At 39.6% G+C, this 23,225-nt stretch overlaps 1 protein-coding gene across 4 annotated transcripts in view; it reads right to left on the reverse strand.

Annotated features, from left to right (window-relative positions):
• Positions 1–1,913: 1,913 nt before the first annotated feature.
• PTCD2 (pentatricopeptide repeat domain 2) overlaps positions 1,914–23,225 on the reverse strand; it is a 45,191-nt gene continuing 23,879 nt past the window's right edge. For 3 of the 4 annotated variants that reach the window (XM_032278810.1, XM_032278807.1, XM_032278811.1), the window contains 4 exons: positions 21,040–21,153; positions 17,224–17,298; positions 9,235–9,348; positions 1,914–3,828 (listed from right to left, as the gene is read on the reverse strand). In XM_032278810.1, coding sequence (XP_032134701.1) covers positions 3,604–3,828; positions 9,235–9,348; positions 17,224–17,298; positions 21,040–21,153 — 528 coding nt within the window. In that variant the 3' untranslated portion in view covers positions 1,914–3,603. The remainder of the gene's footprint in view (positions 3,829–9,234; positions 9,349–17,223; positions 17,299–21,039; positions 21,154–23,225) is intronic. The other variant, XM_032278808.1, reaches the window with a different exon arrangement.

Consider the following 23,225-nt stretch of genomic DNA (forward strand, 5'->3'; position numbering starts at 1 on the left):
CTGGTGAGTTAAATAAGTACTAATCCTCTCACACATCCCCTACCATGCTAGGCACCCAGCAAACAGAGGAGAAAAGGACAGACATGGTACCTGAGTCTAGTGAAGAAAACAGACAGTGACAGGCATATGATGAGTACTTTGATAAGTGGTACACGGGGCACACGGGGAGCTCACCTAACCAGGTGAGCTAGACCAGAAAGCCTTCCCAGACAAAAAGATGTCTAAGCTGAGACCTGAATGATGAGTAGGAGTTAGCCATCCCACAAGGAGGGAAGAGGGGTGTGGAACAGCAAGAGTTGGAGCTGGATGGACAAATGTGGGGCAGATTAGGAAGGACCTTCTAAACCATGTTGAAGACGCTGAGCTTTATCCAGAAGCATGTGAGGTCCTCAGGAGGTTTTAAACAGGGGAGAAAACAGACTATCTATGACAGTTTCACAGAATTTATTCTTTGAAATTCCTACCACTGAGATGGGATATACGCTCCCTCCCTTTAAATCTGGTCGTGGGGGGGCATTGGGACTTTAGTGGAAGTGATGTTATGACTTCTGAGAGTAGGTCATAAAAGGTCCTACCCTTGGGACAGTCACTCCTAATACCTAACCACCTTGCTTTGGGGAAGCACATGTAGATGTTCCAGCCCCAGCACTGGCTGAGGTCCTAGCATCAATTGCCAGAAATACTAAGGAAGCCTTTGAGATGATTCCAGTCCCAGCGATAATCTGATGACTAAAACTGCAGGAGAACCTAAATGCGAACTGTTTGGCTGAGCCCAGTCAGTACCTAGGATAATGAGGATAACTCAATGAATGGTGTTGTTTAAACCACTGAGTTTGGAGTATTTTTTCACACAGCAATCAATAACCAGAACTATTCCTGATATCACCTAATTAAAAATATCTCTTTTTGTCTCCTTTTAGTAACTGTGTTAAACTTACCATACTGATTGTTGGGATTCTGGAGCAACAGACATCTATGGTAAATAAAAACAATCTACAAAAGCACATAACAGAGTTAAGGAATAAGATGTTCTGTCCAATCAAATATTCTCATTAATAGACTAAGCAGGCCAGGTGTGGTGGCTCATGCCTGTAATCCTAGCACTTTGGAAGGCCAAGGCAGGCAGATCACTTGAGGATAAGAGTTTGAGACCAGCCTGGCCAACACGGTGAAGCCACATCTCTACTAAAAAATACAAAAAATTAGCCAGGTGTGGTGGTGCACAACTGTAATCCTGGTTACTTCAGGAGGCTGAGGCATGAGAATAACTTGAACACGGGAGGCGGAGGTTGAATGAGCTGAGATCACACCACTGCACTCCACCCTGGGTGACAGAGTGAAACTGTATCTAAAAAACAAAAACAAAAACAAAAAAACAAAACCCAAAACAGAAAAAAACAGGATAAGCAAATGATTTAGGTAAACTACTGCTTACAAATAAACACCATTTTTTTCAAATGAATTACTGAATTTTAAAGAATGAAATACCCACCATAACCTATATTGAACACTATTATTTGTTAAGACTTTAGAATCATCTGTTACTTTGGGGTGAACAGTATACACATTAGTTACCTCTGTACTAAGGCTTCGAGGGGGAACAGGTGGAATGGACCAGTTTTTCCAGTTGGCTAAGCACCAGCCACCTCCTGGTGCCGGGACTGGGGAGCTTGTTGCTATTTACCGCTCACAAAATTTGGTGACTTTGCTAATGAATGGTTGTTAGCTAAAAACCAGGGCCACACTCACCGAGAACATGAGAGCGATTTGAACTGTGAGAAGCGGAGAAGATAAAAAGTAAGCTGAGGGGACAGGAAGCATGCCCTATTATTCCCTAAGACTGAAGGTGAAGAAATCCAAGCACCTTTTTTTTGCATGTGCAAAACACCAGACACACACAGAAACAATTAGGATTCTATGAGGGCATAGAATTCGTTTCTCTAAATGGGGCTGTCCAGTGTTTCACAGAGCACAAGGAAAAGAAATTCTTTCAATATTTTTGAGCGGGAAGAACTCATTTGTTTTTATAATTCCTTAACTAGTTGCACACATACTGCATGTACTATGTGCCAGCCACTATTTGCATGCTCTACATTCCCTACCTCATTTCATCCTCACACCAAGCCTAAGAGGTAGGTACTATTATTCCCATTTACCAAATGAAGAAGCTGAGGACGCCCAGGGCCACACAGTAAGTCATGGGAGCCCTTAGTATTCTATTTCTTAGGAGATGCTCCTTTTTCCCTTCTGAAAAGGCATAATGTGGTACAGTGGGAAGGATACTAGATTAGGAATCTGGATTCTATCTCAGCTCCACCACAAATCAATTATGCCAATTGGTGACTCTCATCTCTGGATCCTGTCTTCAGGTGGAATTGTGATCTCAGACCTGGATTTGGCAAAGACTCTTTGAGACACAGTCTACAGGTGATATTGGGGCTGTCTTGAATGGATCATTTCCTTAACCTGAAAGATGAAAGCAGTAATTAGGAGACTCAGAAGACTCCTCCTAGTCTACAATTTCTGACTCTATAATCCTTGCCTCAGAACAACCACCAAGTGAACAGTCTTAGTTTTGGAGGTGGCAATGAAGAGTCTGCAGCAATCCTGGCAAAGAGCTGCTGAGGTCTGAGCAACCCTCTGGGCTTTCTGAAACACAAGGAGCAAGTGAGGTGCGGTCACCGTGTATTTTCTGCTCACTGGTGACCAGAAGGTAAAATTCAGCACATACTATATTTCAGACCATCATAAGTATGAAGCAGCTTTGAACTGCTCTCATGCTATATTTTTTAAAATATCGCATTCAAGAGAAAAAAATCATTAACATATAAGATAAACTGTAGGACTATTTATTATCCACATAGTAACCTGAGCATTATGTGGCTTTTAGTGGTATTTATTTTGAAAAGCACATGGCTTGCCCATGATCAAAACAGTAATCATTTAAATTTAGCTTACTTAGCAGTTCTAAAGGCTAAATTCTGGTTTTGTTTGTGCTGCTGAGAAGACAGACCCACCACAATCCCATCAAGTTTCCTTTGAACCTTATTTATTTTTGAGAACATCGGATCCTACTGAAACTTGAAGATTTCAAATCTGTATGCAAATACACATAGGCATTATTGTTTTGCAGATGGAAAAATGAGGGCTCAAGTCATAGACATATATGATGGCAGAAATGAGAAAGTCCTGGGCTGTTTTCTAACATGGCAGAATTCAGCAAGGATGTAATTTGCAAGTAACTACTCCCTTGAAAATCAGAGTTGACCACACTTGTAGTGAAATTAATTCCTGATGGTGCTTACTGGGTTCCACTCTGGTGCCAGAAGCTGGACTAGAGACTGACCATGTTCCTTCAAGAATCCTCAGCAGTGCACAAGGGAAGAGCCTTTCTGAGGGAGCTAAGCTTGCATCTAGACCTTCACAGTGGTGCAACATAACTTCTCAGAGATTGGCATGCCACCATTCAGTGAACTTGGGAATTTCAGGAGGAGACCAAGTGTCAGCACAGTGTCTGTTGAAGTGCAATGACTGGCTTCTTAGGAAAGGCAATAATTCACTAGAAGCAGGCCCTTCAGATCCATAGATGGACTGAAACCAGGGTTACTCAGCCAACAGGGACTGGCCGAGTGGCTGGAAGGTGCGACGGCTGACCATCCTCTTGTTTAATAGAAACATGTGGGACTTCCTGCCCCCGGGGATGTGGCAGAGCACAGCATCCAAAGAATAAGTGGTGACTTGGCCACTGACGTGCAGTTTCCCATAGAGCTCATCAAATTTGGCCACAAGGGCAGGCACATCCTTCACTTTTTCCCTCACTTTGGCCAGCTGGAAAAAAGCAAGAACAGATCATTATATCTCTGCAAGATTTATTCCTTGTTCTTACTATAACTCTAAGAAAAAGTAACGGACATGAACAAAAATGTATGGTAGGCCAGATCCAGTGGCTCATGCCTGTAATCCCAGCAATTTTGGAGGCTGAGGTGGGAGGGTCGCTTGAGCACAGGATTTCTAGGCCAGCCTAGGCAACACAGTGAGACTCTGTACAAAAAAATTTTTAAAAAATTAGTTGGTGTGGTGGAAGATCAGTTGTGCCCAAGAGACAGAGGCTGCAGTGAGCCGTGACTGTGCCACTATACTCTAGCCTGGGTGACAGAGTAGAGTCTGTCTCAAAAAAATATATATGTGGTATATACCTAAAATAGTGAAAACCAGTGTATGGGGGCACACAGAAGTATTACTATGAGAGATTCCAAAAGCCACACACAAAATTCAAAATTAGTATTTGAAAATCATACCTAATATAAAGCAGGGGTTCAAATAACACATTTATATAATGAAACACACCAAGTAAAGGAGGTCATATACCAGTGGAATCAACTTTGTTCAATGTAATGATTAGAGCAGGAGGAGGCAGGGCCAAATTACATGGGGCTTTATATATATTCCACAATAAGCTTTTTGAAATTTATTCTAAAAAAGCCATCAAAGCATCTAAAGTGGGACAAGATTTCATTTACGTTGAAAAAGTTGCATAATGGATTGGTATGTACAGAAATGAGGAGACTCTTCTGGAGGCCCACACCATAGCCCAGATAAGAAAGGATGGTGGCTTAAGATTGGGAAAGGTACAGAAAAGATGGAAAGTGTCCGTTTGTGAGGTACATTTTGGAGGTTACATTGAAAGGACTTATTTTTGAATGGGTGAAGGAAAGGGAGGAGTCAAAGTTATCTTCTCAACTGGGGCTTTAGTAACTGGATGATGGGTGCTACCATTTCCTGAGATAGAGAACAGGGCGGGTGAGATTTGGAAGGGAACATCAAGAGCTCTATTTGGACCTGATTGAAGTAGCTGTGAAATATCTAAATGGTTATGTCTAGAAGACTGTTGGATATACAAATCTGGGGCATGATGGAGAGGTCTAGACTAGAGGCATACATACTAGAGTCACAAGTATATGAATGGTATTTAACCCCAAAAATGGGCGAACTAGAATGGAGAATGTGAAGCTACTTTCTGAATAAAACCAGTATTTTACTTAGTTCAATCCTTATCAAGGGTATAAACTAAACACACTTCTTGATGGAATTTAATTGGGATCAAGCTTCCTAACAAATCCTTTGGCCCTCTTCTAAATTTATAACACTGTTTGCACCTGCACATCTTCCTTTCAGACAGGGCTCCCAACCACACCTGCAGACAAGCAGCTTAAGCACTTCTTAATGTTCTTAAAAACGAATAGTTTGTTTAGTCCCCACGTTCAAGGTGAAAATGACTTAATGTGCAGCGTATGGCTTCTAAAAGCAGCACAACAAACATGCCAAGCTGGAGATAATTTTGATCTAAAAGCTGTAATAGTTCTGTTACATAACTACAGAAATAAGTCAACAATTCTTTTCAATAGTCCTGTGATGGTATAATAGCACCTATGGTAGTTTATGGTCTTATCTCCATACGTAACACATTTAAAATAACTGTTGGCATAAACATTAAATGCAACATTTGTAAAATGCAGACTTTTACAATATAAGACTACATTTGCAATCTCACACATATATATTTAGAACTAGCTCAAAAGCTACTGGAGTTATATGAATCAATCCATTTCTCATCAAGCAGTTCCTTGAGTGACCCCCAGTAACCAGAGAGAAGATACTGAACTAGAGGGTTCATTTTCTAAGTAAAACAGTCTTATATGAGTATTTTGCAATATGAAGTTTGTTTGGGTGCTTTAGCCATACAAATGGTGACAATGTATTAATGGATCAGGTCTAAGGAAAGATTGTTAACATCAATGCTGCTGAGAAAATGGAAGTTGTATGAGTATTTCACACGTATGCATACACACATGACTATGCACTTTAAAATCTGTTCATGCTTCCACTTTCTCTGCTTTTCTAAAGTTACTCCAAAAGGGTTCGGTGGGTCACAACCTAAACAGAGCTAAGACCACAAACATAAAGAAGCTTGAAATCAGTCATATCCAGTTAGTCATTTTCCTGACAAGTTCCCATTTATCAGCAGGAAGAAGCCTTTGGGTGGAAGTGAGGAAATGTCACAGGGCTGGGAAGGCGACAGTGTGGCAGGAGGAGGAAGCAGCCACTGCCCTCTAGTGCCAAGCCTGCCATCTCAGCCGTCAGCCTGGACCAAACTATAAAAAGGAGAGGCAGGAGAAATGAGGAAGAAAAGGAGTACCAACCAACAGGCCACTTGGTTGATCAAAATGCCAATATCAGTGTTATTATTAACAATATGGTCATTGTCAATAATGTACAATTTCTTTACACTTCTTTTTTCACCTTAAGTATTATGCTATGAGAGAGGTACAAATTACTATATTTCAAATGACCTACAATAATTCCAATTTGTGTACTTAAGCCATCATCGTGACACATGGGTTCATTTGTTTCATTTCACGTTCAATTTTTAGGAATTGCTTTTTCTCTTCATTTTTATTTAACTCTGCTTTAAAGTTCTGAAAAGCATTTACATGGTTCCTAAGTTAAATATACAAACAAGGTACATTCAGAGAAATCATGCTTCTATCCTTCACCTTCACTTTCCTTTTTCTTTTAAAATTTTTTAATTTTTAAAAATTAAATTTAAAAAATTTGTCAAATTATAATTGTCATCAATTGTGTATATTTATAAAGTTCAATGTGATGTTTCAGTCTATGTGTATATTACAGAAAGATTTAATCAAGCTAATAAACATATCCATCACCTACAATGTATCTTTTTCTGCAGTGAAACATTAAAAATCTACTCCTTTGGCATTTTTGAAATATGCATTATAATTAACTGTAGTTCCTAAAGACAACTAAAAAACCTTTAGAACTGATAAATCAATTCAGTAAAGCTGCAGGTTACAAAATGAACATACAAAAATCAGCAGTGTTTCTATACAAAAAATGATCTGAAAAAGAAATCAACATAACCACTTAAATTTTCGGTTTTTCATCCATAGTGTTTTTCAAAATCCTAAATATATATAAATATATGGTACCGCTTTCTTAAGGCATACCACACACATCCATTTGCATCTTGCTTTTGTCACTTAAAAACATATTTAAGTGATCCATATAAATGGTGATCCACAGCAGTATATGATACAGCTGTTCCTCACTTCCTTTGGGTTACATAGCAGTCCTTTGTACGAACAGACCCTAATTTGTACAACTAGTCCTTTACTGATGGAAATTTGGGCTTTTTTCCAGTCTGCTATTACAAATTGGCCTGCAACAAATAGCCTTGTACATACAACTTCCTTGTATTTGCTGGTATATTTTTGGAATATATTCCAAGTGGGACGATTGAGTCAAGGGGTGAAATTATTTGTTTGTGAGATACTGCCAAATGCCTCTGCACAGGGTATACCAATCTGTTTTCCCTCTAGCAGCATTGGATGATAGTGCACATTTCCTCAGAGCCTCACCAACCAAACAGGCTGGCAAACTTGCAGATTTCTACTCACGAGAAAGATCATAAAGTAGTTTTATTTTGCATTTCTCTTGATATGGGCAAGAGAATCTTTTCAAATGTCTAAGGGCCATTCACAATTCATTTTTAGTAAGTTCTGTCCACATCTCTTACCCATTTTTCTTTAGCGTTGTTGGTTCTTTTCTCACAGTTTTCAAAAAGAGCTTTTTTTTTTTGGAGGCGGAGTCTCACTCTGTTGCCAGGCTGCAGTGGCATGATCTCGACTCCCGGGTTTAAGTAGTTCTCCTGCCTCAGCCTCCCAAGTAGCTGGGACTGCAGGCACGCGCCACCACGCCCGGCTAATTTTTGTATTTTTAGTAGAGACGGGGTTTCACTGTGTTGGCCACGATGGTCTCCCTGATGTTGTAATCCGCCTACCTCGGCCTCCCAAGGTAGGCGGATCACAACATTACGGGTGTGAGCCACTGCGACTGGCCTCAAAAAGAGCTCTTTAAATATTAGGGCTAATTATCCTTTTGTCAGTATGATTAAAAACTGAAAGTACTTTCTTCTAGTTTGTTATTTACCTCTTGACTTTGCTTATGGAGTTTTTGCCACACGAAAAAAAAGGTTTCAACATTTTTATTTAGTCAAATTTATCACTTAATTGATTTGGATTTTGATTGAAAGATAAGTTTTTCAACTCCCAGGACATTAAAGAATCCACTAATGTTTATATCATCTGCTTGTATGTTTCAATTAAAAAATTTAAATTATCATCCACTTGGAATGTATCCTGGTTTGTGGTATAAAAACATATACAGGTGTATCTTTTTCTATTGGCTCTCTACTTATCCTAGTACTCCTTACCAGTCTATCCATTTAGATTGATTTGAGATGCTTGCCTTTGCCTTTATGTTACACTAAATTTGTATCTGTGGTTTGGTCTGTATCTGGACTTTCTATTCTGTCCCATTAGCTGCTCTATTCGTGACCTAAGTCACAGTTTGAATTATAGAAACCTTAACATGCTTTGATATCTGCTAGATCTAGCAACGCTTACTGCCCCTCTTTCACAGGGTTTTTCTAGATAATCTTGTTTTTTCAACCAACCTTTAACTACAAAAAAAAAAGTGATATTTTCATATTACATTATCAAAGTAACTTCAAAAAAACATTTTTCATGAGGCTAGGTCTTCTTATCTAAACACATGGTCTGTCTTTTCATTTGTACAGGAGACTCTTTCTTTTTTAAGATGAGAGATACTATATCCTAATGTCTGCTGACAAGAATGACCCACAGGGAAGGGGATATTGATGATGCCCAAAAGAGTGAGTCAACTTCTGGACTGACGCTGTGGAACGGGTCAGAGGGGATGGGATCTAGTGCACAACTGGAGAGGCTGGCGTGAGCGGTGCATCCATAGTCATCATGGGTAAATAGGGCAAGGGGCCAGAGGCTGTCAATGGAGTAGTCATTCTCTTCTGATTACTTATATTTTCTCCATGAAGAAAGAAATAAGGTGATCAGTTGAGAGTGAAAAGTGAGGAAAAGGTTTTGGAGGCTTGAGAGAAAAGGAAAAAGGTGGAAAATTGACATCTAGAAGAAAAAGAGAGTGAGCCAGGACCCATGAATACAGTGTGGGGAAAAAAAAAAACCTTTGCATATAGACATGGATGTCTTAAAACAGGAACAGAGAAGTTGCCGTATTTGGCAATCTCTTTAAGGTACGCTTTAGAACTGAGAAATTAGTGGGCATTGTTAAGAGTGCCCTTTCACTTTTAAATGATTTCTGCAGCACTTGCATACTCACCACTTCCTCTGAGAACACCTGTCTCTTCACATATTTTGATAAATTTCCTTCTGTAGCATTTTTTAGTATCTCTATCACGTTTTCCAACATATTTAACTGGATATGGAGTATAATCTGAATATTAAGAAGACACAAACAAAACCAAAATGAAGTTACTGTCTCAATGCTAAGAAATGTACCTGGTTAGATAAGCCTGCATTTACAGGTACCCACCCTGCTTTGATCCTACTTCGTAATTTATTTGCTTGCACAAGTTAAAAAAATGTGCTTTAAATGTAAACCCACCAGCCAAAATGTGCTTTCCAATAGTTAGTCACAACACTTTAACTTCAAAATTTGTTTAAGGGTAACATTGGAGAGAGCAGAGATTTGGTGTCTGGATAGTTGGGCTGAAATCTACATACTGGCAAGTACCAGCTAAGTGACTCTGGACCATGTACTTAATCTCTCAATTTCAATGCCTTCATTTGTAAAATGGGGAAAATAGGTTTAGATCTCACATTTTAGGTTTTATGAACATTAAATAAAATACCAGTATACAGAAGGTACTCAATGAACAAAAATATTGGTTTCCTCCTCTCTATATCCTCTAGATTCAGAGGATATGACAATCAGACAATCTCATAAAACCAGTGACATGGTTTGGCTTTTTCCACCCAAATTTCATCTCAAATGGTAATCCCCAGGTGTCGGCTGAGGGACCTGATGGGAGGTGATTGGCTCATGGGGGCAGTTTCCCCCATGCTGTTCTCATGCTAGTGAGTGAGTTCTCATGAGATCTGATGGTTTCCTAAGTGGCAGTTGCCCCTGCTCTCTCCCTTTCCTGCCACCTTGTGAAGAAAATAATTTGCTTCTCCTTTGCCTTCCCCCATGATTATGTTTCCTGAGGCCTCTCCAGCCACACGATACTGTGAGTCAATTAAATCCCTTTCCTTTATAAATTACCCAGTCTCTGGTACTTCTTTATAGCAGTGTGAAAACAGACAACCAGAACTGGCTAGGGGGAAATGGTACCTTCAACGATTTTTTTTTTTTTTTTGAGACGGAGTTTCGCTCTTGTTACCAAGGCTGGAGTGCAATGGCACGATCTTGGCTCACTGCAACCTCCGCCTCCTGGTTTCGAGCAATTCTCCTGCCTCAGCTTCCCGAGTAGCTGGGACTAGAGGGGTGCACCACCACGCCCAGCTAATTTTTGTATTTTTAGTAGAGATGGGGTTTCACCATGTTGACCAGGATGGTCTTGATCCCTTGACCTGGTGATCCACCTGCCTCTGCCTGCCAAAATGCTGGTATTATAGGCGTGAGCCACGACATCTGGCCACCTTCAACGTTTTCTGTTGTTAGGAAGTTGTAGGCACACAGGCTACTGCAGGCATAGAGTGGAAACTGGCTGAAATTTTAATGAGGTACTCCTATTTACACTATCTATTAAGCAACTTTCAAAACTGGGTACTGTAGTTGTGCTTTCAAAATGATACTACTACCTATCTTCCACCAGATAGGTACAATTAACACAAGAAAAAAGAACACATTTCCCCCCAATTGCCAATATTCACTAGTATAATTCAAGAAAAAGTTTAAAGAAAGTGAGAATGAGAATTCACCAACCAATGTTACATCCAGTTTATAATTTGATGTATAAATCTTCCAAATATATTAACTTATCCCCAAAATTTGATCCTACTTTTGGTCAATTACCACACAATAGACATTTATTTCCTCATAGCATTAATATTAGAAAAAAGAAATCTTATTTTTAACACATACATAGCAATTCATCATGGAAATATACCATACTTTATTATACTGACCAATGTGTATATGCATTTTTAAAAACTGGTAATGTCTTAGAAACTTGATTCCCAGAAGTGAAATTACTAAGTCAAAGCATAGAGATGTTTTTAAGGCTCTTGATCCTTACAAAAGGTAGTTTTCCTGGAAGAGATTTACCTTTTTTATATTAAACCAGCTATGTTTTCTCACCATTCTGTTTGGTAACATTTTATACTTGTTGAGTAATTTATCAGGATGCAGGGTTGTCTTTGGTTCTGAAGAGAACAGAAATGATCCCAGGTAGATGAAATACAAAGAATTCAATTTAAATGCAGTGTTCTAAAGCCCACGCAAAATCATGAGCACACCCTTTTTGGGAGACAACTCTCCATGGAGTCTCTCAAATTTCTGCATGCCTTGAGAGCAAAAGCACTGCTTTTATTACAGACTATCTTTTTAAGGATATTTGTGTGCAACAGACATAGCGTCGCATCCAAAGCAAAGTTAAAGGCATGCTTACTGGCCACTATAAGAGGTTTGGGTTACCTAAGCTCAAGGTTCTTCTCTTAAAAGCAACTTCCTATGTGTGCAAGAGGCACATAGAGCTCTTCATGTCTTCCAGCAGGACCTGGGGCTCAGGAAACTGATGCATATCCTGGCGTCTGCTATATAATAATCTGTCCTTTATTTCTCAGTGTCTTGTACACGCCACTAGCATTCATGAAACTAGGGCAGGCTAACTCATTAGCTTCCAAGTGGGATAAAATCTCTAACCCGTCACAGTTCTTAACACCTTTGTTAATAAAAACCAATCCCAATTTTGTTGATGGTGGTGTCCTCCCAAAGGCAAAGACAAGTCTACCTTGTTCAATGCAATGCTATGTCTCCAGTACAAGGTACACAGCCAATTCTCATTAACAATAAACAAGAAGGGGAGCTTGGCTTCCCCAGCAATTTACAAAAATAAACCATCTAGAGCCCTCTGCTAGAAATGATGTGCTCCCTGGAAGATTTCAATATTTCTTCCTAAGTTTTTCCAACTTGTCTTCCTCCCTCCAGCAACTATCTCTGATTCAGTAGGGATTTCAAGAATAAGGCTCACTACCTTAAAATACACTGGTGAAGGACAATGTACATGAGGCAGTCACTGAAAAGGCAAAGAGAAAGTTTAAAGCTAGGGGCTTATCTCAAACCAGTCTCAGGGTGCAGCTAAAGAAAACGAAAGTAGAGTACGGCACATTGCCTTAATCTTACAGATTTCAAACAAAAGCCTAGGGAAATTCAGTTAGTAAGGAACAGGGGAATTTGGTAAGAAAAACTATTTAAAGAACACGTGCTTCCTGCCTCTTTGATTTTCTGAGGCCTCAGGAAATAAGTTACTAGTTACCTTTGAACAAAAAAGGGAACAGAAGCTCTGAGCATGCAGAACTTTACATTTCTTGTTTCTTTTATTTTCGTTTTATTTTTGCTATATTTGAAGAATATCATAGTATGGTAGAGGCTGCCAGTTTTCTAACCAATATCCATTGTCTCCTCCTTTTTTGATAACAGGACTCCCTAACTTTAACAGGCTCTTTCATGTATGAAACTCAAAGTCTATTTCTCAGGGTTCTTTGCAATTAGATGTGGTCATGGGATTAAGTTATGGCCAATAACACCGTCAGTACAAGTTGTTGGATGAAGACATTTGAGAAAGTATCTTTAAAAGGGATGAACTTCTTTGTCCACTCCCATTTTTCCTACTTCTTGCTGGACTAGGGATGTAATGAATGGAAGTCACATGTTAAAGATAGTAGAGTAGAAATATACAAAGAGGCTGGGTTCCTAATGACATCATGGAATGCCACATCAGGCGTGGACTGACCAGATTGCTTTTCTACATTGAAGAAAATAAAGGCTCTAATTTGTATAGGCTTTTATTTTTATTTTTGGAGTCTATATTGCATTGCTCCTAAACAAATGCAATTCTTAACTTACACATATGAGTAAGATCCTGCCATGAGGAAATTTGTGAGAAATGAGTCCTGTCTCCTTTCCTCCCTGTGCACTCCAGACTTCCTAGCATAAGTTAGAACTTTAAGGTGGCCTAAGTGGGTAGAAGAAAGGGGCATTAAGACAGTCACCTGTATTAACAAATAAATGATAAATGCAGCAAAACCACCTGTCAGTTTCCTTGCAAGGTAAATTCAATTCCTAAATGGATCTCCAATTGGAGGCGTGCCAGGTTTATAGAGAAATGATTAGAATTCAAATAGAATCAGTGGACAATTACCCTGCATTGGTCTCTCTACTTTCAGACATATTTGGAAGTAGAAATTAATCCTTTGATGTGAAGCAGCATTGCTAAAGAGGATCTGTGTTTGAGATTGAGAGGTTTCAACTCAGACTGAAAAGGTAGAGTCAACATACATGTGTTTTGATGAGATCTGTTAAACCAACGCAGTATGTATTAAGTATTAGCTGGAAAAATAGGAAACTGGGCCCTCTTTGTCACACTGGGAACAGGAGCAATTTAATAAAACAAGTTAGGGAGAAAATTAAGTTCAAATTTCAACTGACAGCAGCAAAAAATTTTAGCATAAAGCATTAATTTTTAAAGTTGATCAGAAAAAAGTTTCATTTATTTCTGTGAATACTGACTAACCAGACTCTACTCAGCCTGTCAGTTTCCGTCTCTTAATAATTAACACGCTGTCTTTAAGGATTTCAAGTAGATGAGTTAGCCTTAGAGAAGCAGCTAAGGTCCATGCAGTCTTTTTTTCTTTTTTTTTTTTTGAGACGGAGTCTTGCTCTGTGGCCCAGGCTGGAGTGAAGTGGCACAATCTCTGCTCACTGCAACCTCTGTCTCCTGGCTTTAAGTGATTCTCCTGCCTTAGTCTCTGAGTAGCTGGGACTACAGGCGTATGCCACCATGCCTGGCTAATTTTTTGTTTTTGGTAGAGATAGGGTTTCACTGTGTTAGCCAAGTTGGTCTCGATCTCCTGACCTCGTGATCCACCTGCCTTGGCCTCCCAAAGTGCTGGGATTACAGGAATGAGCCACTGTGCCCAGACATGCAGTAATTTTTTTTAAAATGTTCTCTATTAACAGAGACCTAGAATCTGAAAAAAATTACTAAACTTGAGAATGGCAACCATATAATTTTCATCATCTCTGAGGAAGATGACATAGGCTTATATTACAACATGAGAAATTTCAGTTGAACATTTGAAAGAATTTCCTGAGAATTTTTAAACACTGAAACTGTCATTAAGTTTCTTGACAGTGAGTAATTCTGTGATACAGTTCAGAGAGGATGATTCATACTCAGTATCTCTTCAAGGTTTCCTAAGGAGTCCTTGCCTGAAACACGCCCATCCCAACTGCATCCATAGGCTGACTTTCCTTTCTAGCCCTCAGCGGAAAGGAGCTGTTCCAGCTGCCTGGTGGGCACGCACATGCTTTCTCCACCATGCCCTGCATTGCTCTTCCTACTGGGAATGGACAGCCTCATGCTCAGCAGGCTTATGTTTAACTCCACCAAAGCACCTACTCATTTGGAAAAAAAAAATCATTAATAGATTATTTTTGTTGTTATTGGAGACAAAGCCTTGCTCTGTTGCCCAGGCTGGAGTGCAATGGTACAATCTCCACTCATAGCAACCTCTGCCTCCCAGGTTCAAGCAATCCTCCTGCCTCAGTCTCCCGTTAGCTGGAATTACAGGCACGCACCACCACGTTCAGCTAATTTTCATATTTTTAGTAGAGATGGGGTTTAATTCACCATGTTGGCCAGGCTGGTCTTGAACTCCTTCAAATGATCAGCACACCTTAGTGTCCCAAAGTGCTGGGATTACAAGCATGAGCCACCGCACCCAGCCCATGCGTAGATTCTTATAACTGTGAGAGATAGGCTAGGATGGGAGGAGATGATAAATGTAAATCCAGAGGTGGATTATATGCACTAGTGGGATCGTGTTTTTTGACATCCAGTCTTGTGTTGTTTTTATTCACGAGGAGCCGCTAGTCCCAGTCCTGGATAAAAAGAGACACACCCTTTTCATCTCTGTAGGTCTGGGGTGGTGAGGAAACCCTAAGCTTTGCAGTCAGAGTTGTTGGTGTTAAAACCCTGACACTGCTATTTAATTAGCTGAGAGAACTAAGGTAATTTATTTACTGTTGAATCTTCATTTTCCACAACTATAATGTGGAGAAAAATTGTTTTGATAGAACTTTTGTTGTATAACAAATATAAAGTACCTAGCATGATACCTTTGATAAATTAAATTAAAACTCTGCTTACCTCACTATTTGACTTCTTACCACCAATGCTTATTGAAATCCTCAACCTTGCTTCAACTCTAGAAAAAGCGACCAATGGTCCACGTAAAACACTTCTCCCCATTTTCTCCTGTCCTTCTTTCCTACCTGATGTTATAAGAGACTTGGATAGCTTTAGCTTTAGTGGAAGAGTATCTTGCTAATCCCAGTCACATTATGATAGATGGGACCTCTGAAGGCCACTCTCTCTCTCTCAGAACCAGTTATATACTGGAATACCAGAGCTGTCCATATCCAGTAGGAAGCAGAAATGTCAAAGATGTATTGTGCCTGTTGGAAGACCAGGCTTCCCAGTTTAGCTTACTAGTATGACTGGCTCAAATGACCTGACCTTCTGGACTCTGGACCTTTGCCAACCTTGGCCTCTCGGACCTGCTTTAGCCTGTGAGCTTTTCAGGCTGACCCACCTGCTCAGACCTACAGTTTCTGCTTCGGCCCCCAGGATGAACAGGAGCTACCTGCAGCAGCCTAACACAGGGACAGCTCTCAGCCATTTGGATTTCTACACAGCTATGAGTCCTTTCCTGTCTTTTCTGGTGCCTCCTCTGCCTCACCATTAATGCCTTACAAACTCATTTCTGAGCCCTCTTACTTTCCCGCTTGCTTATGGCATTCATCAGTTCATATCAAATCCATTACCAGGTGTATATAGTTGAGTTCATGCCCTCCAAGCTCATGCCCTTTGGAACTGAAAAGTCTCTTTGTCAATATTTTTCTAGTACTTTGTTTCTTCCATTCCAAACTCATTTCATTTTTTTCAAATTCTCTGTTATCACTGTTTCCATCTTTCTGGTTCCTCGGACTGAACTTTCTCTCATGTAAAAGCTGCTGTACCCTCCCTAAAGGCCCCTCACATTGCTCCTGCTAGCCACTCCTGATCCCCCTGATCCTCTGCATCTACTCATCTTAGAATACTCAATGAATTACTGCGATCTGTTATCCTAGTTTGTGTCTTGCTAATGGTTACACATTTCTATCCTTCTGAAAATGTTTTCTTCATCTCAACCTTTTGACTATTTCAGGAGACTATAAGCTCCTGAAAGTTTTTTCTTTTGCAACTCCCCACACATAAGTAGTCACAGTATGCAAGGAGTCTCAATATGGGCTGGTGTCCTTAATGACAAGATAGTCTTTTTTAATTGGTCTAGGAAGGTTTTGTGACTCACTGCTCAAACTCTGGGGGTGGTAATATGCCTCAAATTTTATTTATTTTTATAATCTTGTGAATCTGTGTAATCTTTTCCCTTTGCTTTTAGTTTTAGGGATTAAGATTTTGCATGTCTTGGTGATATGTGTGCAGTCGCTTGCTGACTCAGACCACAAGCCCCAAATAAGTGACCCAGGTGGCCAGATAAGTTAATGGGGAAGAAGGCCATGGGCATACTGGCAACATAATAAGAATAACAACAGATAACATTTATTGAATGCTTACCACATGTCAGGCACTATTTTGTGTACCATAGGTATTTAAGCTCATTAATTGCAACAATGCCATGAGTTAGGGACCACCAATAAGATGCAGCTAGCACACAGGTTTCTTTCAAGGCTCAGTAAAGAGCCTGGAGGATATGTCTCCATCCCCTCCTCCTCTCTACATCTACAGCTTTCTTAGCCATGTCTCATGTCTTCAGCATCTAACCATGTCTTATATGTGAGCATATCTACCACTCTCCTACCTGTTTACAAAATCCTGGAAGCAACAACTGTGTTGACTCTTCTTACAAGGATGATACTGTAATTTTCACAGAGAAGAATTCAATAAATGACTGCTGATTTGAATTGAATAAAAACCTTGGGAGATAAGTCACTGTACACAGCCAAAAATTTAGGCATCATTTTATTATAATACATGTATACATTTCAAGGCTTACCTTATACCATAAAGAAGTTACTTACATTTAAATTAGTGCAGGTTATGCTTTCTGGATTCATGATTTGAGAAAAAATGGACATGGCTTTTGCCACCTCATTCTAGAAGGAAGAGAAACAAATCATATCCTATATCACATGAACTAATGTTCTTGTAAAAAATTACTTAGAGAAGGCGGTATATTCCTATTAAAGTGACCCCAGGGTTTTGAAGTCCACAAGGAAAAAATGTTTTGGAAATTAAAACTAAACATTCCATAAAATGCTCCCTCCAACAGCATATTGTTGAATGTTTTAACAACCTGCCTGAGTCCAGATTTTAAGATGCAGGCATAAAATTGGCATTTCCCCTTCTTCTACTGGAATCAGCTTCTAAAAAAATAGGAATGAGGAACAAAGTGCAAAGCCTGTCTTTGACATATGTAATTAGAATATAGAAACTCCAACTACAGCAGAGTTGGAAACACTGGAGATGGAGGCTGGCCAGGTTCAGGAGAAAGCAGTCAGAGGTGGACAGTGCTCTGTGTCTCAGAAAGAACCCACAACAGGACAGCTCTCAAAGGTAAGGGCACAACCTGAAGTACAAAATCTAATTCCTGTTTACCATGATGAGAAAGAACAGAGTGTAGGACTACTAAAGAGAACTTCTGCGGATCCTTGTGGTGGTAGAGATGAGGCTAGTCAAGCATTTCCATAGACAAGCTGTATTCACTGGAAGCAGTATGTTCCTAAGACAGCAGCGGCAGAGAAGAGACTGCTCGCCAAAAATCTCCTCAGTGCCTGTTCCTGTTGGCTTAAAAGAAAGCAAGCCTGTATACTTGTTGACAAAACTCTGGGTTATATGAAGAAAAATCCTGCTAGTCTAGAACAGGGCTCTGGTGTGCCTCTCTGTTGCTTTCTCTGTCTCGACATAAATCTACAAGTGACGAGTCTAAAAGAAACTTAACGTTTTTCTTTTATTTTTGAATTTTTATTTTTTAGAGACAGAGTCTTGCTCTGTCACCCAGACTGGAGTATAGTGGTATAATCATGGCTCACTGCAGCCTCAAATTCCTGGGCACAAGATATTTTCCTGCCTCAGTCTCCTGAGCAGCAAGGACTACAGGCATGTACTACATCCTGCTGTACATACTGCTGCACTTGTTTTTGTTTTTGTTTTGGAAAGACAGGGTCTCCCTATGTTGTCTTGGCTGGTCTCAAACTCCTGGACTCAAGTGATCCTCCCCAATCCCAAAGTGCTGGGATTACAGGGAGGAGCCACTATGCTAGGCCTTAAACTTACTTTTCAATGATGAATAGTCAAAAAAGAACCACCACAGGACACTGATAAAGATCATATTTTTAAAAGGGGAAAAGGAACACAGTAGAACAATATTAAGAACATAACTGGCAGAGTGACTCACGCCTATAACCCTAGCACTTTGGGAGGCAGAGGCAGGCAGATCACTTGAAGTCAGGAGTTCAAGACCAGCCTGGCTAACCCAGATGGGTTTAGTAGAAATCCCATCTCTTCTAAAATACAAAAATTAGCTGGGTGTGGCCAACATGGTGAAACCCCATCTCTACTAAAATACAAAACTTAGCTGGGCGCACGCCTATAATCCCAGCTACTCGGGGGGCTGAGGCGGGAGAATAACTTGAACCCAGGAGGTGGAGGTTGCAGTAAGTTGAGACTGCACCACTGCACTCCAGCCTGGGCGACAGAGTGAGACTCTGTCTCAAAAAAAAAAGAATAACTGGCCGATGAAGAAACCCTAATAGAAAAATATTTCCATGGACATAGCAGATAGAAATGAGAAAAATGAACAAGATCATGTCAATCAGAAGTGGAAAAAAATCAGGCAGGCCTTAGATTTCTCCACAGCAATGTTCCATACTAGAAGACAGAAAGGCAATGCCTAAAAAAACCTCAAGAAAAGCACTGTCACCTTGAAATTGTAAATCTGGCCAAATTGTAGTTCAAGTACAAAAACAACAGGCAAATAAAATAATTTAAAATACCAAGAACTCAGGGGATATTGTTCCTCCAAAGAATTTACCAGAATACTCACTTCAGCCAACAAAGAGAAGATTGGAAAAATAACAAGCATCAAACAACCTATTTAACTACACATAGAACTAACAAGTGGGGAGTGAGGCTATAGAACAGAGTGTAAATGTTACATGCTTGGACAACAAAGCAATATTAACACTAACAAAAGTTAGAAACAGAAGGGAAAGACATGAGAGGTAGGGAATGCATTCCCATTTCCTTATCTTTATTATCAGTGGCCCAAAAAATATCACTTAAAACTGACAAATCAAGTACATTTCAGAGTAAAGTGAGCACTATCAAAGTGAAATACCAATTTCACCATTACTTATATTAGGGAATTAACAGGTATTATAAAAGAATTAGAGAATTAAGAAAAGCAAAACTATGGTTTTTAAGTCACCACTAGAACAAAAATACCAACTAGAGAAAATAACCACATGGCATAAAATAGTAGAAAAAATTATAGAAACAGAAAGTATCAAATGAGACCTAAGATCAAATATATGTCATATGAATATAAACAGATATTAAAAGATTAGCATCATATTACAAAGCAACATAGACATTTATGTAGTATATAAGACATACAGCTAAAACAAAACAATTCAGAAAGATTGCAAAAATAAGGGACAGGAAAAGCTGTACATCAGGCAAATGCACACCTGATAAGAACAAAGGAAAAAGAGGGGTGGAGATATTAATATTGGATAAGGTTGAATTCAGGGCAAAAGCAGAACACATGACCTAGACAGGCACTTTATAGTGCTAAAGTGAGGGATTTACAATGATGACGTTACAGTGATGATGTATCTGTGCACCAAACAGTATAACTTGCACATAAAGAAAAACTACAGGAGCTACACAAAGAAAGAAAAACACATACCTTAGAAGAGACCTCACTCACCTCATGACAGATTAAGAAGACAAAATAATTCCCCTGGATACCAAGGGAAACTTAGAAAGTTAAAGAAATGTTCTTGACCCAGTGGAGGCATGGTAAGTATATAATCTCTTAAGCCTTTGTTCTTCAGTGACTCTTCCCAGCAGTATATAGAAATGGATCACCCTCATATTTTGATTTTTAATTAATAATAAGAGTTCTCCAGCTATATTTTACCTGCCAGGAAAATAACCTGGCTTGGCTATTACTTTTCTGCTATAAAGTTTCCTTTTACTAACATGTAAAGCATTTCATATTTTTTAGGCCTTGGAACAGGAAATCTCAGAGGAGAGGCTCTTCCAAGAGAGGGTGTTCCAGGGTTCCAGCACTAACTCTGTCCATCACTGAGGCAGGACCTTAGGGAGCTCCCCTCTTATCTCTGGGTCTCTGCTACCTCCATCTGTCCAGTCAGGGGAATGAGGCTAAAAGATCACTAAAGACTTACCCCAATAACAGTAGTAGTTGGGTATAACTATGAAATATATGATGGATACCACGTCTACAATGGACTGACTCAGCAGTCCTCATTCATCTGAGGCAAATTCAACTTTGGAAAGCATTAAACTAAACTGTTCTCTGAGAACGTTACAACATAAACTGATGATCTGCAATTTTCCTTTTAATTACTTGAGAAATTTCTCTACCCTTCTATTTAGAAATGCATGTTAGGTTCCCAATTGCAAATGAAGACATTCTTTGCAGTTATATGTATAGATTATAGGTTTCCATAGCAACAAGGGCATTGGTCTCTTTATTGGGACTACTTCTTTGTGATACAGTCAGAAGGAAGAAAATAAAAGCAAAGACACATGAAAGTAGTAAAGTCCTGGCCACTCCCAATTTACTTACGTGCACCCCAAAGCTTTACCTGATTCAGAGCTAATGCCACAGCGAAACAGGATGCTCTCCTGGAGAGAATTTCTCCTTTGAGTAGGGCTTCTTCTCTTAATATAGTACAGATTTTAAAAGACTCAGGGCTATTCTGTGAGGAGACAGGATTGTTCGATTAATGTCATAAACCTTTAAGTTCAATAAAATGATTAATAGTTCTCAGTATTTAGAGTTCCTTTTGTAAGGATTTCCTACAGCCTCCCTCAAGCCACTTAAAAGATTAAGCCCCACATAGAGACTATTTGCAAATAGATCAGGCTACTGATATGTTAGCAGCTCAAATCTAAATTAATTTATTTTTAAAGCTCATTTTCAATTTTCTGAATTGGGGCAGTTTTTACCAGAATAAGGTTCAACAACACAAGGAAACTTTTCCTGGGGGAATTTCCAATCTAAAAATATTCATATGTCAAATATTTGAAAACATCAACACTAATTTGAACTTACATTATAAAAGAATCCCATGAAAATAGAAACCTTAAAAAAAAAATCCAAGAATGTGAATGACATAAAAACAGGAGGGGTAAAACCAAATCCTCTTCCTTTATGCATGCTGCGGGGTATTAGGTTTATGAGAGCAGCCTGGCTGTGCATCTATGTCATCTGTCAATACTAAGTTGCAACTCTTGTCAAAATAAAGTCCAAATGGGATGAGAGAGGGCCAGCATTGATGTGGAATTTGTACTAGCTGACCAGATCACTTTTTCAACTCATTTCCACTGGGTGAAACAAGTTATTCTCAGACATGGCACAGGGGAGAAAAGTCCTCTGGCCTTTCCTAAGTAGAATTTATTAATTTTTTTTTGAGACAGAGTCTCACTCTGTTGCCCATGCCGGAGTTCAATGGCATGATCTTGGCTCACTGCAAGCTCTGCCTCCTGGGTTCAAATGATTCTTTTGTCTCAGCCTCCAAAGTAGCTGGGATTATAGGTATGTGCCACCACACCTAGCTAATTTTTGTATTTTTAGTAGAGATGGGGTTTCACCATGTTGGCCAAGCTGGTCCACCCACCTCAGCCTCCCAAAGTACTGGGATTATAGGCATGAGCCACCTCATTCAGTCTCTAAGTAAAATTTTAATTCTCTTCACTGCAGTATACACTCAAGGAGGCATCCCTAAGTAGAATACAGGAAGACTGGGAATTGCAATGCTGAGTAAGTGATGCTCTAGTGCTGTGTGGTTTTCTGGCCTCCTAGAATCATAGAATGGTATGAATGGAAAGAATTACTGAATCCAGAGGTCAGCAAGCTATGACCCTCAGGCTAAATGTAGCCAAAGCTAAGAATGACTAACATTTTTAAAGGCCTGTAAAAACAAAAACAACAAATATGGGACAGAGAGGACAGAGATCATATGAGGCAGAGACGTATGTGGCTCCCAAAGCCTAAAATATTTACTATCTGGCCTTTTATTTTAAAAAAAGGCCAAATCTAACCCTCTCATTTGTAAAATGAGATAGGTGATGAGTTCTAAGCTACATAAGCCAGTTAATACCAAAGTTGCAACTAGACCCCAAGCTTCTCAATTTCCGGTTGGTTTTCTTTCCACCATAACCCAGCTGTCCCCCCGTTTTGGAAAACTGGTATTGCTACACCCTTCATGGGTGTTTTTCAGCAGCCCATGTTCTTCCACTTCGCTTGGTGTTCCTTTGTTTTCAGTATAAAGAGGTTTTGTGTGCCAGGTTAACAATGTCTAAATGACACGAATGACAATAGTAATACATTAAACACTGACCATTTCACAATTTCAGTTATCATTCAGTTACTAAACTAAACACTGAAGAAATAGTTTCTATGGGCAAGAAATAATCCTGGTACAGTAATGACAAAATAACTTTTTTTTTTTGAGACAGAGTTTCACTCTTGTTGCCCAGGCTGAATGCAGTGGCGTGACCTCAGCTCACTACAACCTCCACCTCCTGGGTTAAAGTGATTCTCCTGCCTCAGCCTCCCAAGTAGCTGGGATTATAGGCACCATGCCCGGTTAACTTTTCGTATTGATAAAAGAACTTGTAAGTCATGGTCTCTGTCCTCAGAGTTCATTTTCATGTCACCTACATTTATTAAAAAACAACTGGATACCAGGCACTGTGTTATGTGGTGGGATACAAAGAAGCCTTAAGGAGCTCACACTCAAGTAGGGAGAATGGAAAGTGGATCTGC

This window comes from Sapajus apella, unplaced genomic scaffold (genome assembly GCF_009761245.1).
Source record: "Sapajus apella isolate SASKATOON/1434 unplaced genomic scaffold, GSC_monkey_1.0 scaffold1, whole genome shotgun sequence".
Classification (NCBI taxonomy): Eukaryota; Metazoa; Chordata; class Mammalia; order Primates; family Cebidae; genus Sapajus; species Sapajus apella.